The sequence below is a fragment of the Leptinotarsa decemlineata genome, unplaced genomic scaffold (assembly GCF_025532065.1).
Source record: "Leptinotarsa decemlineata unplaced genomic scaffold, Ldec_3_MD MMD2_P_RNA_scaffold_6, whole genome shotgun sequence".
Taxonomy (NCBI): domain Eukaryota; kingdom Metazoa; phylum Arthropoda; class Insecta; order Coleoptera; family Chrysomelidae; genus Leptinotarsa; species Leptinotarsa decemlineata.
Window position 1 is genome coordinate 12,797,253 of NW_027412533.1, and position 26,420 is coordinate 12,823,672.

At 34.8% G+C, this 26,420-nt stretch overlaps 1 protein-coding gene across 1 annotated transcript in view; it reads left to right on the forward strand.

Moving 5' to 3' along the window:
- LOC111517530 (fatty acid synthase) overlaps positions 1–26,420 on the forward strand; it is a 90,272-nt gene that overhangs the window by 21,443 nt on the left and 42,409 nt on the right. Inside the window, exons 7-17 of the mRNA XM_074170012.1 lie at positions 1,675–1,817; positions 2,510–2,651; positions 5,068–5,281; positions 8,005–8,193; positions 10,880–11,180; positions 11,245–11,317; positions 15,406–15,676; positions 15,830–16,068; positions 17,956–18,304; positions 21,874–22,140; positions 22,577–22,973. Coding sequence (XP_074026113.1) covers positions 1,675–1,817; positions 2,510–2,651; positions 5,068–5,281; positions 8,005–8,193; positions 10,880–11,180; positions 11,245–11,317; positions 15,406–15,676; positions 15,830–16,068; positions 17,956–18,304; positions 21,874–22,140; positions 22,577–22,973 — 2,585 coding nt within the window. The remainder of the gene's footprint in view (positions 1–1,674; positions 1,818–2,509; positions 2,652–5,067; positions 5,282–8,004; positions 8,194–10,879; positions 11,181–11,244; positions 11,318–15,405; positions 15,677–15,829; positions 16,069–17,955; positions 18,305–21,873; positions 22,141–22,576; positions 22,974–26,420) is intronic.

Genomic DNA, 26,420 nt, shown 5'->3' on the forward strand with positions numbered 1-26,420 from the left:
GCTTCAAAAATCATAACCTCCATAGAGTGTGTATCAGATTTTTTCTTCTTTCCAAACCTCCCCATAAAAATCATTGTGCATCGTGGTCTTCTTTCCGAATTTTTATTTGGTAGAAAATCTCCTCTATATCACCACATTCTCTGGTTTTTTTAATTGGCTTCTAGACGTTGCAATTTTATCTGATTTCTGTATGGAAAGCCAGTGACGAACTATGGAATGTGATGAAATTTCCTTAAATTTGGCATTATCACGATTATCGGATTTATCTGGTTCTGTTTCGATTCTGACTTTCAGACAGCATCAATTTCGGTTTTTTCTAATGCCAGCCTATTCAAAATCATCTGTTTCTCCCTGTTCTAGTATATGCAACAATGCTTCATCTAATTTCATCTGAGCCTCTATCTCAAACTTGGAGGTGGTTCTGCTTGCATTGGACTATTTGCTTATAGAACTTTTCTTGGTGAATATCTTCCTACTTTCAATACTTCTTTAAGGATGTTCAGCTTCACTATCTGAACACATATTTGATCTCGCTTGGTTTCCCACGTAAGGGCAAGTTACATTCTTTGTCGTCATATTTCTCGTCTGAATTTTATTAGACATCGTAATTCGTGTTAGAAAATAGCTCGGAAGACTGATAAATAGATTTGTTTTAAAATCCACGGAATTGATTAATGAAAGTATTGAAATTAAATCTCGAAAATATCTGACAGAACAATAACCGTCAACTTTTCTACAGTAAAATTCTGAACCAATCAACACCAAAACACTAAAATAAAACTGATCAGTTTCAATGAGAAATAAAAGATAATAATAATGTAGATAATGTATTGAAAGCTAAAAAATGATTCGAAAGGTCCTAGGTAGTAGTCATCATACCACTCTTTCCAGCAATCTACGGTATTGATTAGATAAAAAATAATAGAATCGTTGGGCATAGTATTAACATATTTACTCGGGTGACGCTGCGCCCAACGATTTTATAATTTTTTTATCTGATAAATACCGTAGATTACTGAGGAGAGTGATGTGATGACTGCTATCTAGGACCTACAGAATAATTTTTTAGCTTTTACTACATCACTATTCTCTTTTTTTTTCTACAAAATTGTTTAACTAAAAACAGTTTTTTACTTTTTTTTATTTAAATCACGAGGTAAAAGTTAGGCTTAATCGAATTGAACAAAAAAATATTGGGCCGATTAAATATGAATATCAAAGAACTATAGTTGTTATTTAGACAAAATGAAGCGCGTCGGTCAAAAAGTTTTGCAGAAATTTGTCAACTGTACTCTGTTTCCTGAAATAGTAAGTAATAAATGACAATTATAAATACAAAATTTTAACAGAGAGTCCAGTTTATGGCCGAGAGAAATTTCTATACATGATCTATATACATTTTTGGGAAGAGTTTATTTTGAACTCATTTTTTTTGTAAAAAGACTGAGAAATGGAAAGCCAGAAAGCTTTTTTTCTGATTTGTTCTTTACTATCTTTATTAAAATAATATCTTAGCATATATTGTAGATGACAATAAACATTCCCGAAACTCACAGTGAATACCTGAAAAATATCATTATTCATTGCTCGTTGGAAAGTTTTTTTCTCTTGTCTGCGACAGAATAGTTCGGCGAATGAACACAAGATTGACGTTGATAACTCATTACGTTATAGGTACTAGTGTTGGAGATCCTGAGGAAACTGGTGCTATTGACGATGTTCTTACTAAAGGAAGAAAAACTCACCTCTTGATAGGATCAGTTAAATCGAATATAGGACATTCTGAGCCGTCCTCGGGAATCGCTTCCGTTGTGAAGGTGAGAATATTTAACGAATCAATAATTAATTCCACAATTTATACAATCCCTATTATTAGATAGATTAAGAAATCGTTGATATGAGACATAGAAAATTGAGTGTTAGGATTATTTCGAAGGGGATATTTCTTTCAGGAGATATTTTTCTATCGTTAGTGGTATTGTATTCTTCAACATGTCTTTGTTACTCTTAAAGTGAAAAATTTCCTGAAGTGAAATATCTCTTATTTTAGCGATTTATAATTATTTGAGAGAAATGTTACCAATGACAATAATTGAAAAATTTGCTTTAGAGTTAACTTCAAATAAAATATAGATTAGAAGGAAAACAGTTTAATTCAAAACAAACCCTTTACAAATATTTGTAGACCATGCTTAGATGTTTTTTCCAGTTTATGCCTGAGAGAAACTTCTATTCAAGATCTGCACGTCTTTGTGTAACGTAAAAATGTTTGAGTTTCTGATTACTCTTATTTCGTTATTAAGTGACTAAGTTTCATATCAGTCCATGTTTAAATTCTTGATTTTTGTAAGAAATTGGATTTTTTCAAACGAACTGTCATTCAAATGATTAAGCATGACGTTTGAGAACAATTTGCTGGAAGTTCTCAAAGCTCGGTCATATACCTAGTTGACGATTTTTTTCAATAGTATTGAGAATTATTATTGATTACTATTTTAATCTCCTTCAGTGTTTAATTGGGCTAGAAACCGGAATCATTCCCCCCAATTCCCATTTCAAAAAACCGAATAAAAACATTCCAGGTCTAGTGGAAGGAAGATTGAAAGTTGTTTCAGAACCGATGCCTTTTGAGGATGACAGGGGTCTAATTGGTGAGTAAAAGTTTTTACACCAAGACGAATTATTACCGACTAAATGTCTTCTTCTTTGTTCAAATATGTATTCAAATAAAAAATTTCAATTTGCGGACTATTCGTCTCTCTATAGGTAAATATGTTTGTTTTTACGTGAATGTGAAGATTCTTTGTTTTCTCTCATTACGACTCATTTCGAAACCAGAGATATTTGTATTCAGATCGGGTCACATTTTTATAATTTAGTTTTTCATTCATATGTCTGCATATCGTGAATATTTCGTATTATATTACGTGTTCAACATTTACGAATGATACTTAGTTGTATCTGTCCTTCAAAACCTCAGCAACAGTACAAACCAACCCTATCGAAAAACAATTCAGATATATCATCACTAATGAAAAAAACCAAAAGTCATTTTTTGAAAATCACTGCCTCTATGATATATTTTTATTGTTCGGTTCTAATGCAAATAGAATTGAATGCACCTGTGGCGCATTGAGTGGAAACTGTTGACCAAAATGTTCATTTAGTTTGTCAGTTATAACTGTCGATAAATATCGTCCATATACCGAATCATATTTACTGATTCAGTTAGGACATCTCAACAAGTATTTTGTTGGATTTACGTGTCCCTTTCACGTTATTGACAGTATGCCAGAGAGTTTTCGTTTCATTATTCGATTCCCTGATGATTGCATTATAATGAGATTTTTTTCAAGTGAAATTTGCTTGTCAATATCCCTCTATCCTATTTTATAGTTTTCTTTGACCTTTTCATCCAATGTATGTTGTTTAGCTTTTCTCTCATTTGGTTTATTACTCGTGAACAATTGATTTTTAATTAACACGCTTTTATAAGCTTCACCTGTATGTATGTATGTGTGTTTGTCTGTAACTCTCAAGCACGGGATCTGTATTTGACAGAATTATCGACATTATTGCCTGATTTATTCGCGGGAAGATGGCGCTGTACGTAACCTCCTTGATATATCGATATTGTTTGATCTATTCGCGGGCAGATGGCGCTGTATGTAACTCCTTGATATAATTCGAACTCACTTCACATGTATTTCTTCATTTGAAAAAATATTTTTTTTTATTAACACGCGCGCCTGCTGAGCGCCTCCTTTAGCTTAGTAGCTGATTTTCAGGCTCCCTCTCCGGAATCGGAAAATATCAATGGTAATTTTTCTAAACAATATACGGCTGATTGATCCCAAAATTTAGATAAAAAAATATAGTTTAAAAAACTATAAAACACGCTTCTAAAGAACATTGAACTAAAAAGTTGGAAATATTTTTTTAAATAAGTTTAAAACAATAACGAACGAAAAATACTAGTATAATTGTGAAAAAAGTGTGGGCGCTTTTTGTGCCATACTTTTTGTATATCAAGCGCCTGTCGCTTTTTTCACAATAATATTAGTATTTTTCGTTCTTTATTGTTTTAAGCTTACCTATTTGAAAAAATATTTTTAACTTTTTAGTTCGATGTTCTTCAAAAGCGTGTTTTTTAGTTTTTCAAACTACATTTATTTCACTTTTCAAAGAAGAATTCACTTTTCTCGTAGTGTTTTTAGGAAACGATCAATTGAAATACCAAAGAAATCACTTACAAAGTTATCAAACAAGATATCGAAATGTGATCTTGCAAATATAAATTTGAACCCGTTTCTGGAGTTCTGATCAATTTTTCTGTATGAATATTGTTTCACGTTTGTTACTGGAATAGAAGCGGACACAAGTGACAGTTACAGATTTGTCCGTGGTGATCAGAGGAACCCGGATTTAAATTAGTGTATTTGATTAATTTCGGTAGATTTGATATACTCAGTTATCAGAAACGACGAAGAGCTGAAAAGATTAAATAGCAATTTCAAGTCTGAATTACTACCAAATTGGTCAGTGTTTAGGTCTCCACATAGGAGTACGAGCTCAAAATCGTGTGTAGGAAAAGAGATAAAACCTCAGAACGAAGACCTGATTTTTGGATCATTGTTGGGAGGCCGATAAATATTCATTTTGCAATATTTATCATGGACAGCAACTGCTGATCATTCAATATTAATATTTCCAGTGAGAAATAGTTGATCGCCATGAGAGGTCTACAAGAAGGCAAAATTCAATTTATCTCTTCTATAATGTTACAAAATAATACTTCGAAATGACGTGTTGCTTATTTAAATGCTTAAGGATCATTTTCCCATTCTTTAATTGATTTGTGCATATTCTTGAAATGGAAAATACAGACCTATATTCCTATATCTATCTATGTTTAGACATTGATTTTTTTTATTTAAAAAAGAATGATACAAAATATGAGGAGAATAATATAATTATAAATTGAAAGGGGTATATTATTTTCAATAATCTTGTTCGAGATAATTTTACAGGCAGTATTATCATTTGAAAGAACTTATTCATTTTTAGGAATCAATAGTTTTGGTTTTGGTGGCGGAAACTGTCACACACTGCTGAGGAAAAACAAAAAGGAAAAACTCAATTCAGGATTGCCCTCAGATGATATACCAAGATTGATCTGTCTTAGTGGTAGAACTGAAGAGTCAATAATTTCTTTGCTGGACGAAGTGAAAAATAACGTGCTTGACGCAGAATATATCCGACTGTTGCACAATATCTTCCGGTATATAAGAATATGCAGGGTGTATCAATGATATGTTAGTGAATGATATCTGCTCATCTCTTCGAGATAGGAAAAATATTCCAGATGAAAGTATAGAACTGTAGAAGCTGTGTAATAGAAATAACTATTCATATACAGAGTATCTGGTGAACGTGTGACTCATCAAAGTATTGATTTTTAAACAGATCCACCTATACTTTCAAATCGATGTATTTCTTTGGAAAGCGTCGTTTTCGAATGTTTCCACAAACATTGGGTTACTTGGCTTTTTACCTGGTGGTTCGGAAGATAGAGTGAGAATAATGTCACAAAATGGCTTCATTATTCAACACCAAATACAGAGTATGCACTAAATAGAGACAGATAAGTGTGTTAATTTTAATTTCATTGAAGACAGTTTTCTTCTACATTAGTTTTTGGAAAAATCTGTTGAATTCATCATATCATATTGATAATGATCAATTATAGGGAGAAGATAAAGAAAACGCAAAGTTCAAAATATTTTTTGCTAAAGAAAATTTTCACATTTATTCAAATCCATGAAGATTTAATCAGGTATATTATTAACCTATTTGTACCTATCCGTAATTATTTAATATCATTCAATAACCTCAAATGCTATACTTACAGGATCGGTTTGAATATGATTAATCTGAAATGGTCAGTCAAAATTTCACATTATCAACTAATCTCAGAAATTACTTCCTTTCCTGCGAGTTTCTCTTATTTCCCCTCCTGTATTTGATTGCTTGATAATAGTATTGTTTAGGATGACATCCAGTGAGGAGGATACTGTAATTAAAACTTTCACGTCGTTACATAATTTATTGGGCAAGTCAAACAATATTGATTGAAGGTGATAGACAATGTTTCATGATGAAATTTCATTGTCCGATATTATATAAAAAACCTTAAATGAAATAATAGTGAAATAAGATACAAGTAAAAATAGAACAATTGAACAAAAATTAAAAATGAAAATAAAAAGTTAAGAGATTTCAAGCCAAGTTACTTCACGACATTTCGATTGTTAGTATTCACAATCGTCTTCGGTTGACGACTGGACTAATTACTCCGAGAGATGATTATGGGTCATTCGAGTACTTTCACTTATCTCCGCTTTCCTTTTTCCGCTTCACCGGATCAGTGTGAGATGACTGTTTGAAGGCAGTTGGCCATTTTTCACGTGATTATGGGTTTCCATATGTTGCGTATCTCTACGCTAGCTTGGCTGAATACATTGTTGGACAACATGTATACGGCTTCGGTTAATTTCTTACTGGAAGAATGTTCCTCCCTGTGTATTATATCAGCTTGGGACCACTCGTGGAAAGCCTTTAAATCAATTTTTCAGTCGAAGAAGCACTCCAAATCATACAGAGGAAGCTATCCGAAGACAGGGACCTGGAAGATAGAGCAAACTTACCGATACAGGCAATCATGGAATAACTAGGATGCTGTGTACGAAACTGCTACTTCCAATTGAAGGACAAATTCTTTATGCAAGATGATGGACTGCCAATGGGATCGCCACTTTCACCAGTTATAGCCAACATATATACGGAGTGGTTTGAAACTCTGGACATTGATGAAAAACACAAGAAATCTCGTGTCTGGTTGAGATACGTCGACGACACCTTCATAATATAGAACCATGGACATTCTGAACTAGTGGCCTTTCTGAAACACATCAACAGCGTAAGACCTTCCATCAGTTTCACAATGGAGAAGGAAGTCCACAACGAATTGCCATTCTTATTGCCATTCTTATATTGGTGAAGAGAACCGACATCTATATACCAAAAACCCAGTCACACGGGACAGTATCTGAACCAGGAATCCAACCACATCAATCTACTGAAAGAGGAATCATCAAGACTCTATTAGACCGTGCTTTCGGGCTCTGTATTACGAAGGAAGGTCTCGAGAAGGAACTAGGCATAATCAAAAATGATTTTTAACGGAATGGCTACTCCAAAGCGATTGTGGAACATACTTTGGCTAAAGACAGCAAGAGTTTCGCAAGGATGGGAAGCTGTCACAACCAGTGCTTGCACTTCCCTACATCAGAGGATTATCGGAAAGGATAAGAAGAATTGGGTTCAAGTACAACATCAGAACCTGCTTCAGATCCGGAAACACTATCCGTAGCAGCCTCACGAAAACCAGGACATCAAACACGGACTGCGATTCCAAGAATTGCATTTACAGGATACCCTATGAGTGCGAAAAATTCTATATCGGTGAAACTAAGAGGCCATTGAATGTTCGCATCGACGAGCACAAGAAACACACACAGCGAGGGGAAACCAGCAAATCATAAATAGCAAAGCATGTTTCGACACATCAACATAACATCGAGTGGTCCCAAGCTGAGATCATACACATGGAGGAACATTGGTTCAGGAGGAAATCCAAAGAAGCCTCGATGTATTCAGCCAAGCTAGCGTAGAGATACGCAACATATGGAAACCCATAATAAAGTGAAAAATGGCAGCAATTATTCTTTTTCATATTTCGTCCGATTTGGATATCTTGCCCTGTTGAGAAGAAACTTTGAAAAATTACACATTCATTTAAGACCCTTGTATTTTTTTAATACTCTCAAAACATTCATTTGTGACATTTTTCTACTTCAAACAGGGAAGCAGCTATCATCCTCCCAAGTATCGTCGATTCACCCTGTACGTAAACTGAAACAAGAATAACAAATATTTCTTTAGGTTTGCCATACCGAATCAACTGTTTCGAGGTTTTGCAATCGTTTCCAAATCAGGAGAAATATGCAGATTCTTGGACAGCTTCCGAAATGATATCAGGCCCCTCTATTTGGGTTTTGGAGAACTAAATAACTGGTCCCATATTGGAAATAATCTGTTGGCTCTGCCTGAATTCTCCAACTCAATTCAAAGGTAAAATATGATGTTTAAAGGTGGTTTACAAAGTTTTTAGTTGAATAGTCGAGGTTCAGACTTAGTTGTTTGAAAATGATAATACAGGGTGTAACTAAATGAGTGTAAAACATTTGAGGAGGTGATTCCTCATCGAAAAAAAGATAGGATCTTTCATATAAAGAAATTTCATTGGAGTATCCCTTGTTAAGATACAGCCCCTTAAAGGGGGTACACAAAATTTGTATAACAATTTTTTTCACAAGCACTGAAAAAGTTACAATATTGGAATTAACCTGACGTTTTGTACTACCAAAAAGACACTTAGCCAGAAATTTATTTGGTTTACCCCATGGTTGTGGAAAACGCAACCCCTAAAATTTATTTCCAATGTAACTTTTTTTCTTATTATTTGTTTACCATTTAAAAATTTATTTCCGATAGCCTGTTTCATTCTGAAAAAAAATGTCTCTTGGGTTTTTTGCCCAAAATAAACCAGTTCGCAGCAAAAATTGGGCCTCATGTTCACCTCCTCGATTGAATGGTGAGGCATACGTTCAATTTTTAAGAAAAGTGCATCCAGTACTGCTGGAGGAAGTTCCTTTGGGCGTCAGAAGGGATATGTTTTTTATGCATGATGGGGCTCCCGCCAATTTTAGTCAAGTAGCACGTCAGCATCTAACTGAAACATATGCAGATCAGTGGATAGGTCAAGGAGGATCACATAAATGGCCCGCTCGTTTCCCGGATCTCAATTCTTTCGTTTTTTCTATTTGGGGCCATCCACAACATTTGGTTTATTGGACTCCTGTTCGCGATGTAGAGGACTTAAGAAACCGCATCATCGATGTGTGCAGGGTAATCAGAGAGACTCCAGGAATATTTGAGCGTATGCAGGTACCAACTACAAAATAACAATAAATCCAGTTCGCATTTATGACGATGTATCTATGTAGTTGTTCGTAAAATAATTTTTTGCTGCGAACTGGTTTATTTTGGGCAAAACACCCAAGAGACATTTTTTGTTTAGAATGAAACAGGCTATCGAAAATAAAGTTTTAAATGGTGAACAAATAATAAGACAAAAAGTTACATTAGGGGTTGCGTTTTCCACCCCTTACAACCATGGAGTAAACTAAATAAATTACTGGCTAAGTGTCTTTTTGGTAGTACAAAACGTCAGGTTAATTTCAATATTGTAACTTTTTCAGTGCTTGTGAAAAAAATTGTTATATACAAATTTTATGTACCCCCTTTAAGGGGCTGTATCTTAACAAGGGATGCTCCAATGAAGTTTCTTTATATGAAAAATCCTATCTTTTTTTCGATGAGCAATCACCTCCTTAAATGTTTTACACTTATTCAGTTACACCCTGTATATTAGAATGAACATGGTAGAAAATATTCAAAAAATTGAATAGAACTGGAGGCGGAAGAGCCGAAAAACGAAATTTAACAATTCTAGTTCTTGGCTGGGCAAGGAATAAAATTTCTCTACAAAGAAATAAATTATTGGAAAAAACCATTGGTGATGCTTCACTTGTTTATAATTCAGTTGAGGCTCATAATTGTGAACAATTGAAAAGGTGGTTAAAACGTCATGGGCGTCCGCAAAAAGGAAAAAAAGTGAGCTGATTGAGAGGTTAGGTATCAGCATTTGTTTACTATCTAAAAACATGTAAAAAAATAGTATTTACAGTTATATTCTTATTAATAATGTCAATTTATTTGATGTAATTTAAAATATATTTCAGTTGACAAGACTAATACTTATGGAACTAATCTGTTTAAAAATCAAGCCATATGACATTATTAATTAGATAAATATGTAAATACTGAATTGAATATGTTTATTAATTTTCATTAGAGGGAAATATTTAATACAACATAATATATATGAAATTTATACAGTCAAAAAAGCACGAATAATGCACGTATGTTGAAATTCCTGATAGCTTAAAGGGTTTTGTTCAGTTGGACCACTTTCTCCAATGAAATGTAGTGAGCAAATATAAGTATTCTTGTTAACATCATCAATAGATTTAAAGCCTCGGTCACTTCTGCCACATTTTTTCACCCATAATTCACATTTTGCACATGCTTTAATATGTAATTTGCTCGATGATTTGATTTTCTTTTTGCGATATTCTAGACAAGGCTTTGGAAAATTTAGTATGTGTTGGTTTTGAATGATTTGTATCGTGTATCACTTTTACATACTGCATAAAAACACCGTTTTGTTGTTCCTTTTTGTACAGATAACATAATTATAATGGAGTATAAATATTTTTTTCTCATTCACTTTTTTTACAATCAATGAACTTCAATTTATATTTCAATTTTTAAAACATGAGTTGCGGGCTCTTCAACATGGTTGTTTACAAAAAACAGTACAAAAAAGATGGCTGAAACTGACGCATGCGCACAAAAAAATTGTGATGAAAAGGTCTGTATTTCAGAAGTGTTACTATAATGTAATTTTTTCAATCATTCATGATAACCATATGAACAAAGTAACATAAATTAGTGTTTGTAGGTTTCCAATGAGTATTGTAGAAGAAAGTTTTTTTTCTATCTCACCCCGCTCTGGAATATTTCTGATTTTAAACAATGAAAAAATAAAAAAGAAACATAAAATCTGAGATTTTTCAGAGATTGCCTGTTAGGTATCTATGGATATCCTTATATTGTAATTTTTATTTTTCAGAATTCAAGAGAAACTTTCAGTTCTGGGTATTGATATCATTGACACTTTCCAGAAAGATTCGATTGACAGAGAAACGCACCACATCTTGGGAAGTGTTGCCGTTCAAATTGGTTTGATCGACTTATTCAAAGTACTCAAAATTAATCCGAAAGATTATTTTGGATATTCATTCGGAGAGCTTGTTTGTGCATATGCCAATGGAATTTGCAATTTAGAAGAAACTATGAACTGTGCTTTTATTATAAACGAGTCTATCAATAAGCTGGCAGATTTTTATGAAATAGGAAACGACAGAAAAGATGTGAGTTGGTAGACGAAGAAATAAGAAACATTCACGAAAATATAATTTTATAATATTTTTACAGATAAATAGTTGTGATGTGTCTTTACTAGATAAAATTAGAGAAAAGCTCAAAGTTGAAGAATCGGCAACAACAAGTAAGTACATGTTATGTCCAAATTTCTAAGTGACGTTAACATATATAGGGTGTATCAGAAGAGATGATTCAGTTTTCGATTTCAAAAAAACCTATACGATTGTACATTCTAACAATATTCGTTTTTGTAAAAACATGCGACAAGGCTCTTATAAAAAATCGTGCGCTTATTAGCTATTTGGAAGAGTTTATCTAGTACATCGTTACATGATATTATCGCAAGATTCATCAGTTGAAAATACAATTTTCTGGTTTCTGGAATTTTTTGAAATATGCTGCTTAACTTTCGATAACAAATTTAAAAGGTGATGCATTGTAGGCCAGTCAGGATTATTTATTATGAAGCATCTCAAATCGTGTGACTCTATAGGCAACACTTCGGCGGTGATAACCTCTCTCCTCCAGAGACTAAATCCTCGAATATCAAAAATGTCTATGTCGGTCAATTGCAAAACCAAGCTTCTATATCGACCACCAAACGAGATACGTCCTCTTGGCTTTCACTAGCTTTTGCTACAAGGCAACTGGATGAAACCAGAGCTTGGAAACAAAACATTGATGATGTAAGGTAAAATTGGAACCTCTGGAGTAGAAAAAATCCAAAACAAGCGCTTCTCCCAATCAGCAAAACTGCAATACTCTTCTCGACGTGCGTTTCACCAATGGCTTTGTCGAATCTATTTTCCGGGTTTGCAAGATTTTATTCCTGACGTTTCGTCTACTAATGCAGTAGATATCATTAAAACGATGAGGTAACAGTCGAAGAGCTTGAGTTGTTCGCAACGCAGAAATTATATTGCTGGAATTTCATATCATCAGTGGTGGGCGTGGATTCGTTCCTCCTAATAAGATTAAATGACCTCGTTTGTGTTCAAATTAAGACTAGGTAGCCGATTTTACTAATGTTCATTGCCTTTTCCTGGTGAAATTATCCATGTGTTTCTGAATTCGTGTTGACTCTCTATATATTCTTGAATAGTAATTTTGAGTTTTATTAAGTATTTGTGTATCTTCGCATGATATAATGTGAGTGCTTTCTTTGAGAACATGTTCGGTTATAGGTGATTCGGTTTGATCGAGTCGACAATTTCTCTTGTATTCAGAGAGACGGTTGGCTACCTATATTCTTTTCGTGATTCCAATGTAGACCAAACTGCAATTGTCACCAAATTTTTGTTGCATATTTTGGTAATAATTGGATAGACAACCAAGGACCCAACCTTTGACGGCCAGGTCACCGAACCTAACGCCTACGGACTATACCTCTGGGGAAGGTTGAAAGATCTTATTTTTGAATTGCCGACCAATTCTAGATACGAATTGAAAGCGACAGTGATGCAAAGTTTTACTTCTCTCACTCCTATTGAACTAATTAATTCGGCAAAAAACTTTCAGAAAAGGTGTCACCTGTGTGTATGAGAAGCTGGTAGACATTTTGAACACCTTCTCTGAAGAAATATATGTCATTGATTGTTCTTTATCATCAATATTATTGTTGACGTTTCATTTATTAGCAGTGAATATAGTATGAATTGTTATCAGTTTTGTTGAAACTATGCATTTTAATTACTGATGTGAAAAGCTTGCTCCTCAACATTTGAAAGCTACTACTGAACATTTTTTTTGTTTTATCGCCGCGTCGTCCAAAGCCTAGTTGATCAAAGTGTGCGTTTCAAAGTCTACATGGAAAAACCTGAAGTTCTCTATTTTGAATATGACTCTAGCAAAACATCAAGTGTGCTACATTTTTGGAAAGATAATTTTAAGTTCTATTGAAATATGCAGGAATATATAGGGGATCTCATTAAAAAAATAGTTTTCCATCAATGATTATTGATATATTATTTGAAAAAATAAGTTTTTTATAAGTAAAAAAGTAAGTGTTTTGTGAATGTTTTCATAGAGATCAGAAATTTTTGACAGGAAAAAAGTTACAGTAACTTTTTGAGAATGCAGGTTTTCGAAAAACATGCTGTAACTCATCAATAACTTTGTCATAAAATTTGACCCTCAGACACAGACATCAGTTTTGATCTATCTAGTTTGAAAATAAGAGTTTCTCTTCAAAAGTGTTCAGTTTGACCCACTCTGGTTACCCACGATGGTTACGATCAAGGAAACTATATGACTAATGGGCCATCTTCGCTCATTATTCATTTTAAACTAATTTTCAGTGGGATCGTATTTTTTACGAACAAACGGATAATACCGCTTTGAGTCAGATGGTGGCGAACATTTACAAGGAAAATTTCGAACAACGGGCTTCAGAGGAAGCGGCTGTGAAAATATATTTTTAGCTGCGTTATGTTCATGACACGTTCGTGGTTTGGCGATATGGTGAAGAGACACTAAACGATTTTATATTATATCTAAACTCTCTTAGCCCAAAAATCCAATTCACAATGGAACGAGAAACCCAAGGGACTGTAGCCTACTTGGATAAACTTTTAAACAGACGTGAAAGTGGGAAATTGGGCCATAAAGTGTGCAGGTAATAAAAACACACAGACAGGTAGCTGAATAAAAACCCTGACCACCAGCCACAACTGAAGAGAGAGATTATTGAAACGTTGGTTGAGAAGGCACGATGTATCTGTGAACCTGAGAGTTCCTCTGAGGAACTCACTTCAAAAATCTTTCATTCATCTCCTGAATACTCCAACTTGATCGGTGAAAAGCGCGCCGAGAATAGTTTGCAGTTGTGGTGATTGGAAAAAGTGCTTGTTTTGGAAAGCATTCGTGGTGAATCCAAATAGCGCTGTCTGGTGGCTCTTCTTGAGCAACGTCTAAATTGGTTGTGAACTGCCAAAAAACTCTTCTCAAAAGGAAGAACCAACAAATTGTATTTGGTCTGGTTTCAAAGCCACACTGGCCTGGAAGGTAATGAAGCTGCTGAATGTTTTGCTCAGGTGGTCGCTGCATGCGATTTCATTAGATCAGAACGATTGCTAACTCAACTCATGTACTACATACCCCTTTCTCAATGTTTCGCACATACGTATTCAATACAAAACATGAACTATCATCACTTGTCAAGAGACCTAAAATAACTGAAGTAACACATAACATAGTTAAAAACAAAAAAAATTCTTCACTGAAATACAGAATTTTCAAGATGTGTGGGTAATAGTCTCTTCATCCTTTTTGCTCTGACATTATGACATTCTTCATTTTCAATCGAAGTTAGCTTATTGGTTGCCGATTTCACTTTACAATATCATCATTTTCGAATCTCATTTGATAGGACTTTGGAAAACCATGACTTTTCTTGAACAGTGCCTTCTCTCTTTATGATCATTATTCATACTGTAGTGGATAATACACTCTTGCCAGTCATTTCCAGTAAAGAAAAATACGTATACGTCTGCGGATGATACTGTTACTGTTCACTATTGTTCACTAGGGTTTGTAGTTGATGTTGTGATAACATTTGGGGTAATTTTTCTATATGACTTTTCAGGATAGTTTTTTGATCTCAATCTATTTCAATTAATATGTTTTTGTGATAATTCCCACCTGACACTATGTAATATTCTCGTATGTTGCAGTGAAACCTTATCCTAACATAAGAATGATAGACAATATTATTCCCAAGCAATAATAAAGATTTTGACGAAATCGTTCTTCACAGTTAGTATGATCTCATTGAGTGCTTCCCCCGTATCCTGCTGGATGACAGTGTTGGGTGGTTTTCTGGTTACCGTTAGTCTTTTTTGTAGCAGCTAAGGTTGTGACTCGCCTGGTATATGGAGACGGAAAAAAATCTCCTTCGTCCTCTTTGTAGGTTTCGCCTATTCTTGTTGTTCTAATTAGTGTTATATCGATGAAGTACAGAAATATTTCGAAAACTTTCAAAATACCTCTAAATAATATTGACCTGAGGGGAGATAAATAATCAACAGTTTTGTCGATCAATAAATTTTCAATATCCAGCACTTATTTAAGCGAAAATGTGTCAAAGAAAAGCTTAAAGTAGTTGCTGATGTGTCCATGTTCATACTTTTTTGTTGCAAAGTGGGATAGTTTCTCAAAAAAATCTATCAGTGGTAACTAATTTGACAAATTCTATAACGATATGCTCTATTTCAGGAAAACAAGTTCTTCAAAATTTAACAAATTTCATGAGATCTAGCTCCATCAATAATAAACTCACCAAACAAACTCTTGCAATTATGGACTACTTCGTAGATTGCCTAGCCAAGGATGCTCTTCAAAATTTTGGGAAAATCGAATCGATGTCGATTTTCCTTACTGTAGGAAAATTTCCTGCAGAAGAAAATATTGTCGACGTGAAAGTTACTCAACTTTTCTCTTTCCAATGTGATAATCATCTTGACGAATTTTTGAAAGTTTTGGGACAGTGAGTATTATATTTGTATTGTCTTTTTTACCCCAAGAAATATTAAATGTTTATGAATAGGGATGACGAAATAAAAATACGAAATTTTCTTCGATTCCTTAGGTAGATTTATCTGAATTTGTGTCTGTTTAACAGTAATTATGAATTTTTCAGCTTATACATCGGGGGCCATGACCAACATTTATCATGTTTGTATCCAGAAATTGAACTCCCCGTGAGCAGAGGAACTAAAATGATTTCACCATACGTCAAATGGAAACATGATAGTAGACAATGGTTTACCCCACTGTATGATCTTGTGGCCAAAAATGTTGCCCAACAAGGAGCCAGAACTGTTGGTATCCAACTCTCAGATCTAGAGTGGTCATTCGTGGATGGTCATGTTATCGATGGTGAGTGAAAATCCGTGAGTCTTATTTGAGTGCTACTTCGTTTTTCGAATGGGTTTTCAGGTTGGAAACCTAAAAGTTGAGAGAGACAAATTCTTGGAATTGAATCATAGAATGTTCGTGGTTTGGAGTTTATTTTCCTAAAAGTAGAGGACAGACATTTGATGATGACAATTTTAATAAGGGTTACTCCTACGATAAATATGAGACACCGGTGTTGCCTTATGCTCAGGAGGATATTGAATCTGTTGTGGAGAATGAGAGGTGCTGAATTTATCAGAACTACACATTCTTCATTCTCAGGCAGATACAAACCAATAAGTCAGTTGTAATCCATCAACATATGACTTCCGGATCCAGCGAATATCGTCCAATAGAGGAGAAAAATGAAAGAAGTGTTGAAGTTTACTCTTCGATTTCCGCAGACTCTACCAGTACACTGTGCTTAAATGGTTGTTCTGATTATAGGAGTCTTGGTGGAATGATATTTTCACTACTCTCTAATCTTATTATATCGGCTTTTCATCAAAATGGAAGAAATATGGGTCGAGCAAATGCAGAAAGTTATCATTTGTATGGGCAATCTTTTGAGAACGAATGATTTTCGGTCCCACAGATCAATTACTTCACAGTTGTGGAGAGTGGTTATTTATTGATAATCCTGGCATGCTATCTGAATGGAACGGAGCTCCACGTACAGGGCCTGATCAGCAACCCCTTTTCTGGCGAGAAAAGAATAATATGAAAATGAATCATCCATGGAAAGGAATACTGGTTCAAACGATGATTTGAAGACGCCAGTTACAAAGCATTCAGCTTATTCCAGAATGGAGGTCTGCAGTGTAAGAAATTCTCTAATGAATTAGTAAAATCAAAAGGAGAGAGGTGAACGGGCTCAGATGATCTACAAATGGTCTTGGAGTATCAGAAATTGACCAGTGATCACTCGAAAATAATGGTGGATACTGACAATCGCAAAGTTGTAGTCATACTGGTAGCTACATGGTGTCAGTGGTATACCTCTTAAATGGATAAAATCATATATGATTGGTATAAAGCAAGGTGCAATAAAGGAAAAAACTTCGGAGCATAAAAAATTATTAAAGTATCGTTCAGGGATCCGTTCTTGGTCCGATGTTGTTTCTTATTTATATCAAAAAGCTACAAATACCGTTATCTTTCGTGATCTATGCGAACGATATATCTCTTATCTGTAAACCCCAAAAAAGTTCAATGAGTTCAAGTGAAAATGTTCTGACAATTATCAATGAATAGTTTTCAGTAAACCGTCTCTTCCTCAATATCAGCCAAACTCAGTGCTGAAGATTCCGGACACTGTAAAAATATTGTCAGAAAATTTCATTTGTTTCGCCCACAATTACCAGAGGAGGTGAACAAAGTTCATATAGATACATATAGATTGATCTGAATTGAAAATTTCATTGTGAAATTTTCTCATTGCTAATGCTAAGTTACATACAATAACTTTCAAAATTTATAAAAATATGAGAGGTATTTTGGATCTCAGTTGATTGTTGCAGCTGTATTATGTACGAATTGAAAGTAGATTAACTCATGAATTATCTTTTTGGTGGCCATTGATCTCAACGCGTAATTTTTATTGTGCAAAAACACACATTCATTCTATGCTGGCTCTGAATTGTGAAACCTTATAAGTATAATGATTCATTAAAAAGTTTGAAAATTTCAACTTTGTCTTCTCTTTATATATTGTACATTTGTACATATTTGTTCAGGAGCATCAATATCCAAAATTAATTCAATACACAATTATGATACTAGAAATGTGCCTTTCACAACATTACACCTGGTGATAATTGACATCTACCATACAGAAAATGAATGATATTTTTTTCTATTCTATTATAGGAAGGAATCTGTTTCCAGCCACAGGATATTTGTACCTAGTTTGGGAAACTCTATGCATTATCGAAGACCGTCCATTGAATATACTTCACGTGGTGTTCGAAAATTGCAAATTTATGCGAGCCACGACAGTACCCAACAAAGGGATTCTCAAGCTGAAGGTTGTCCTTTGCACTGTTTCAGGCAATTTTGAAATACTTGAAGGTGACTCCACAGTAATGTCTGGTAGAATGTATGAAACTTATGAAGGTGTGGATGAGCCCATTTGTGGCACTCGGTCAGATGGTTCCAATCTAACAATGAAGACTAAGGACATTTACAAGGAACTAACCTTGAGGGGCTATAATTATAAGTGAGTACAATACACCCATGTGCATAAAAAGAGTCACTCTGAAATTACTGAAAATTTTGATCTCGAAAAACTTGAATAATAAATGAAAGGAAATTCAATGAGAGTAGTTTACAAATAATGACGTGAAACAGCAATATATAAGTATATAATTGGTTTGCTGCTAATGAGCCGAACATGAATGAAAATTAAAAACAAAATATAATTGTATCATTCAACCAGAAGCGTTGAGAGTTTAGGATTCGTCATTGATAATAGATTGAGCTGGTCTGATCATATCAAGCTCTCTTTTATTTTGTCTGTTCTGAGATGATGAAATGATATGGTCAGCTTGATACCCTACTTTGAATCATTTTACTCAGTTTGGTTTGGGGTCTGATTTGGGGTCATTCAGCTAACTCTATAAGTTTCACAAACTGAGTGGGCATACTTGGAGACTGGCTGTAAATCAAATTATCTAAAAGAATAATTCGTTCAGACCAGTTTCAAATCACCTACACTGTAAGTTAATGGACTGACACCTATCAGAAAACAACTACTCCCCTGGCTAATACCACGAAGAGCGTTGGATTATATCCGACAGCTGTCAGTGCAGGATTATTCATTGAAGTTATTCCTGCATATTCTGTTGGCGATACAACTGCCGTAATCGATTTTCAATTATTGGAACACACTTGGAGACCGGTTTGGGCTGCTAGGAATCAAACTATATATTTCATCAGTTCGGACTGATGAAATAACAATAAAATAAAATACAAGCAACAATTGAAAATTGAACAATTGAAAATAAATAGAAATTAAAGGATTTTAATCAACGTTACTTCACGACGTTTCGATTGTTAGTATCCACAATCGTCTTCGGGTGATGATTGAACTTATTAGAAATCACACGTTAAAAGGCGAGACCTCGTTAATCCTTAGTTCGTACAAGTTTTGACTTCTGAGATTTATCGTTCGTAGGGGTGCTACAGCTGGTGAACGAAAAAACAGATTTTTTTATTCTTTCGAGAGATGACTATTTAAATGTCATTCGAGTGCTTTCACCTATTCTCTATCCCCGCTTTACTGGTTTAGCGTGAGCTCACCATTTGGCGGGAGTTGGCCGTTTTCCGATTGATTATGGGTTTATATATGTTGCGTATTTCTGCACTAGCCTGGCTGAATACGTTGTTGGACAACATATATGCGGCTTCTTCGAATTTCCTCCTTTGGATGATGTCAGCTTGGGATAACTTAAAGTTATGTTAATGAGTCCAAACATGCTCTGCTATTCCCGATTTGCTGGTTTATCCTCGTTGTATATGTTTCTTGTACTCGACAATTCGGACTTTCAATTGCCTCTCACTCTCACCGATATAGGATTTTCCGCACTCGCAAGGTATCCGGGTAAATGCAGTTATTGGAATCGCAGTCCGCGTTTGGTGGCCTGGTGTTCGTGAGGCTGCTACAGATAGTGTTTCCGGATCTGAAGTAGGTTCTGATGTTGTACGTGGACCCAATTCTTCTCATCTTTTTCGACAATCCTCTGATGTGTTGAAGTGCGATTTTGCTACCGAGGCTTTTGCTGTCTTTTAGCCAAAATCTATTCCACCATCACTTTGGAGTAACCATTCCGTTGAAGATCATTTTTGATAATACCTAGTTCCTTCTCGAGACCTTCCTTCGTATTACAAAGCCCGAAAGAACGGTCTACTAGAATCTTGATGATTCCGTTTTGAGTCGATTGATGGAATTGGATTTCCCACCTAGTGTCGGTCCTCTTCATCAATACATCTAAAAAAGGCAATTCGTTGTGGACTTCCTTCTCCATTGTGGAAGTGATGGGAAGTGTTTCGCTGTTGATGTGCTTCAGGAAAGTGTTTAGTTCTGTATTTTAATGTTTTCATGTTATGAAGGTGTCATCAACGTATCTCAACCAGACCCTGGGCTTCTTGTGGGCTTCTTCAATGACCAGAGTTTCAAACCATTCCATTTATATGTTGGCTATAACTGGCGGCAGTCCCTCATTTTCCGTAAAGAATTCTTCCTTCAGTTGGAAAATAGCAGTTTCTTACACAGCTTCCTAGTAATTTCATGCTTACTTCTATAGGTAAATTCGTTCTATCTTTCAGGTCCCCGTCTTCGGATAGCTTCCTCTATATGATTTGAAGTGCTTGTTCGACAGGAACGTTGGAGTAAAGGCTTTCCACGCCGAAACTGATTAGTTGATCTTACTCTGTGACTTCGATTGCTCCTAGTAGTTCGACAAAATGCTTTGAATTCTTCACAGAATACAAAGTTTTCAACCCGTGGTGGGAGTTCATTACATCTCGAAGTAGAGTGTAGTAGATTTTCGATGCAGAAAAATTCGAAGTCGTTTCCACAATTTAATATCACCCTCACATCTTAGAAGGGTAAAACACATGTTTGGAACCTTGATCTTGCTCTGTGACTTCGACTGCCCCTAGTAGTTCAAAAAAATGCCTTGAAGTCTTCAAAGAATATGAAGTTTTCTTTTATAATGGTTGTATTATTGGTAGTAAAAATCTAGACAAGTTTTGAGTAGCTGAATCTCTGGAGCAAATGATCGGTCTGAGCGGAACACCCTTCTTATGGATTTTGGGTAGTTACAAATGAGGGGGCTTAGTGTGGTGCGGTGTTAGCGATGATCTCTCCTTTTCCTGAAAATAGACTTGGTGTTTTTTCAAAGTCTGGTACAACTTCCTTTCAATTGATGCAGTAGGGTCTCGTACGACTTCGTGTATTTAACACTGGAGGAACACTGGTTCAGGAGGAAATTCAAAGAAGCCGCATGTATGATGTCCAGAAATGCATTCAGCCAGGCTAGCGTAGAAATACGCAACATTTGAAAATCTATAATCAGGCGGAAAACGGTCAACTCCCCCCAAACATCCAGCTCCCGCCAAACCTGGCGAAGAGGGGAAAGGGAATAGGAAATAGGTGGAAGCACTCGCCATCTTTCGGAGGAATAAGCCCAGTCATCACCCGAAGAGGATTGAAAATACTAACAATCGAAAAGTCGTGAAGTAACTTGTCTTGAAATCTTTAAATTTTTATTTTTTTTCAATTGTTCAGTTTTCAATTGTTGCTAGTATTTTATTATATTGTAATTTCATTTCAGGGATATTTTTGCTTGATTTAATTGTTATTTTCAGCTATTCATTTCAATTTTAATGATTCTTCCAGGGATCATTTTATATCATATTAGACAATACATGTCCGAACCAATAAAATTCATCATGAAACACTGTCAATCACCTTCATACAAAATCAAACTATATGTTACATTAATTCTTTCATTGGAAAGACCGCCTTTGACGCCTTCTTCAGGTTGGACCATGACTAATAAAACACCCTGTATGTTACGGTATTCGAAATCAATACAGTTTGCTATTATTATTATCATCATCAGTTATGAATGGACTGACCCGTTACTTGGATATCATGGATATTATTATCAATTAGTTGAGAAATTCCATTTCGTGTGAAAGGTTTAGTAACTTCCACCTATATTCAATCATCTTATGTGAAGTCTTTATGAAAATAGTAAAAATAATATTTTTATTTCACAGGGGTGAATTTCGCAGTATTGTTGAGTGTAATGCTTCTGCAACTGAAGGCCGAATCAGATGGCATGATAACTGGGTAGCGTTCTTAGATAATATGCTGCAAATGAAGATTTTGGGAACAGATTCCAGATTACTTTATGTACCGACATTTATCGAACGTGTTGTGATACCAGGTAAACAACTTACGAAGTGGATAATTGATGAATTCAACGAAAAAGGGTTAGACCCAATTTTACCAGTTTATAACAATAAGGAAAGTGGGGAAATCAGGTGAGTACTTGTGAGATAAACAGTAATATAAAATATTGATATTTTTTAAAATTATTTCTGGCATTTATTTCCTTAAAAACCAATAAAAATTAATAAACTATTAAAATAAAAGAAAAGATTTCTACATTTAAATTTCAGATAAAAACTCATCTACCTTTGTGGGTCAAGGAAAACTGTGTTATATCTATACACCCCGAGAAAAGCTCATTTTATAATTTGAATTCTCAACCGTCACTTTGACTTTTTTACATTTTTAAATTATAAATTATTAATAAATAATAATTAAATTATTCTGATGAAAAGCTGTTTCACTAAAATTATTTTCTTTAATGTACCTCGAGAAAGAAATTTCCTGTACCTACCGTTGATTCGTTTTTAGTGTTTGATTATGATTATGAATAATGAGCTAGCAACTAATTGACTCAATTTTTTCCAGATGTGGGCAAACTGTTATAAGAGGTTTGATAGCCAGCTCTATAGCCCGAAGGAAAGATTTGGGTGTACCTGTATTGGAAAAATATATATTCGTGCCAAATATAACCACTTTGGAATTGCAAGAATCCATCAGAGTTAATATGCAAATTTTTCTTGAAAATTCCATGGTGTATAAAGTCAAAGTTATCGAACTGATAGATGAATTCACAAAAGAGATAAATACTCCTTTGACACCTATCATTCAAACTGTTTTTGGTGATCAACCTCTCATTCAAACTTTACCTAAAATTTTAAGTGGTGAGGCACTTGATGTGGCCATTCCAGTAGAGAATAAAAAATTGTCGGAAGAAAAGGATTGTTTGCTCATAGTTGTTTCTCGATTATTCGAAAGACCAGAGGTGAGTATTTTATTGAATTATCGATTCTTCATTTTGAGAAGAAGGTACTGTCGAATAAGCTCCACTCTCCTTCAAAATAATGAGTGTGGTGGAAGTTCAGCGTCATTTGCTAATTCGTTATATTATGAATGAAAATTTAACACACTATAAATGATAATAATTACACAATTTTCACAAACATTTAGGGCGCTTTTCGCTAATGCAGTAGCTTCGAGTGTCTAGAAATAAAAAATTTTGGAAACATTGTGTAATAATTATCATGGATAATTCATTATATGTAATTATTCCTTTGTAAAATACAGATTGTTGAGGTGTACTGTTCAATGATCATGTACATTTCTATATTCTATAAATTTCATAGTGGAATGTTTTTATTTTCTATTACGAACTACAGCAAGATGTATGCCAACTTTTAATAATCTATAAATACAAGTAATGTCGAGTGAACTCTTTGATTTATATAGATTTTCAGTTGGTTCTAAGAAAGGTATATGAACAATGCATTTTGAGGCTTTATTTTGTAAACTACTTATTGGTTTCAAAGTTGCATTTGAATCAGTTTTCTATAAAATATAATTAAATACTGCAGTTTTGAATGAAGTGAGTCAACTTCTGATTCCTTAACGGAATATATATAGTTTCTTATTTTATATAGACACCCAATGATTGATGCAAACTTTTGTTCTAACGCTAATTTGGTAGTTGTTGTCTCACAGGGCTTTTTATCAATGAACATGCATAGATATTTTTCAAAATTGAAAGTTAATTTGTGTATATTGAGCCAAATATCAATATATTTTGAATCAGCTTCCATTTGCTGGTGTATTAATTGCGTAAACTTTGTTGGAATAAATCAAAGTTGTATCGTATCACCAGCAGTTAATTTTCCAGAAACTTATAATTCTGAAATAGAATTTATATAAATGAGAAAGAGTAAAGGTCCTAATATAGATCCACAAATAATGTTTTTCAATGAATGTTTCTTATTTTTCAAAGACACCCATTGCTTTCTATCACTTGAATACAGTGTGTCAATTTGAAAACTTCCCACCCTCAATATCTCCCTTCCAGTACATAATATGAAAAAATGGTCAGACAGGTCAACTTTATTTGCAAGGGGGACACTCTGAATGAATATTTTCAACCCTCGGGGTTCAACCCCCTAGGAGGGGTGGATGTTACCCTCAGAATTTCAAATGGAAAGGGGGGTCAAGTGGCACATCATTTTGAAGGGCATTCAATTCGCTTGCCGACGGTGCCCTCATTTATTATTTTCCGATCAGCAGTATCCGAAAATGTAGTTCTAAACTAATAGAAGTAATTAGAATTGGCCTATACTAAAATGCCTGGTTATCAAGTTAGTATGCAAAGAAATACAATTTATTGACTCTCTTATAAGTAAAACTTGTGATGACGGGTCAGCTTTTCAACTTTCCATCAGGGGTAAAATTAGACAAGCCTCAAAAAATTTACATTAATTAGTTATCTGATTTCGGTGACTTTCATTTGGGTTTATTATCGAATTTAAAACTCTTATCCCTTTTTTGTTACTTCTGCTATAAAAAGTATCGTTTTTTGAGCAAAAAAGGTGTTCATCGCATTCAAGCCATTTGGTAGTACTATCATTTCAGTTTCATTTGTTGAGCTGATCAGCGATACCTTAGAAAGTGTATAAATTGTAAGAATGGTTTACACTATCCAAGACCGAATTGAAATAATTTTTATTTATGGAGAGGTGGGCAAGTGCGCACGAAGGGCGGCATCTCTTTTTAATGAAAGAAATCCAAATCTTAATATAAGTCACCGGTATGTGCTTGATTTGGTGACAAAGTTTTCCGAAACTGGTTCGGTGAAGAATAAAAAAAGGAATAACCCCAGAGTACTGAATGAGGATGCTCAAATTGAGGTGTTGGGAACATTTGCTGCAGAGCCGACTAGCTCCTTACGATCAGGAGCAGAACAGACGGGAATGTCACACGAGACTGTAAGGAAAGCACTGAAAATGCACAAATTTCATCCATATAAAATGCAGATTCTCCACGAGCTCCATGAGGATGATTATGACAGAAGAATAGAATTCTGTGAAATCATGACTCTTCGAATCAATGCTTTACCTAATCTTCTGTTCAATATCTGTTTCAGTGATGAATGTTCATTTTTCCTGAATGGCAATGTTAATAGGCAAAATTGTCGCTATTGGAGTGACGAAAACCCTCACAATTTTCGAGAAGGACATACACAACACCCACAAAAAGTTAATGTTTGGGCTGGTATTCTTGGAAATGCCATTATCGGACCTTTATTTTTTGAAGAAAACTTGAATGGTGATCTGTACCTAGATATGCTTCAAGCACCTATCGATCCACTTATAACTCACGAGCTCGAAACTCAAATTGATGCACACGGTAATTTACTGTTGCAGGAAGATTTGTTACATTTCCAACAGGACGGTGCGCCACCTCATTATTTTCGCCCCGTCCGACAATGGTTGAACGAGCGATTCCGGGAGAGATGGATTGGCAGAAGGGGATCAATTGAGTGGCCATCGAGATCACCGGATTTGACTCCATTAGATTTTTTTCTTTGGGGATATCTCAAATCTGTCGTTTATAAAACACAGCCCACTGATATGGATGACCTCAAAGGACGAATTACAGCAGCATGCCGGTCAATTAGTGGTGAAGTTTTCCAAAATGTTCGAGAGGAGTTCGAAAACAGACTGTATTACTGTTTAGAGCAGAATGGACAACATTTTGAACATATTATCAGATAAAGCGTAACAAGATGGTTGAAATTTGTTTTTTGCAATTTAGTATTTTTTGTTTGCACTCGATGCGTATTTCGTTAACTAAGTAGTTCTACATTCCTCTCACATCCACGAATTCGAATATTACTCAAGGGTTGGAACGATGCTACCTAGTACGATGCTCACCTTTTCCAATAGTCCATTACAATCATTTGTTTTGAATACCAACCTGAATACCAAACATCTAGTGCGGGCGAGTTTTAATCATTTATTCTTATTCACTTCTAATCACCGTTCGTTTGGAACGTTATTGTTCAAAAACTGCTCATCAAAAACTAATGAAAAAGGTATCATTGGCAAGAGAATTGAATGCCCTTCAAAATGATGTGCCACTTGACCCCCCTTTCCATTTGAAATTCTGAGGGTAACATCCACCCCTCCTAGGGGGTTGAACCCCGAGGGTTGAAAATATTCATTCAGAGTGTCCCCCTTGCAAATAAAGTTGACCTGTCTGACCATTTTTTCATATTATGTACTGGAAGGGAGATATTGAGGGTGGGAAGTTTTCAAATTGACACACTGTATATTTGAAAGCATACAATATCAAATAATTTGTTCTACATAATTTCATGGTGAATACAGTAAAAGCTATACAGAGCTCTAATGATAGGAGTCTATATTTTTTACACGCATCTATTTCT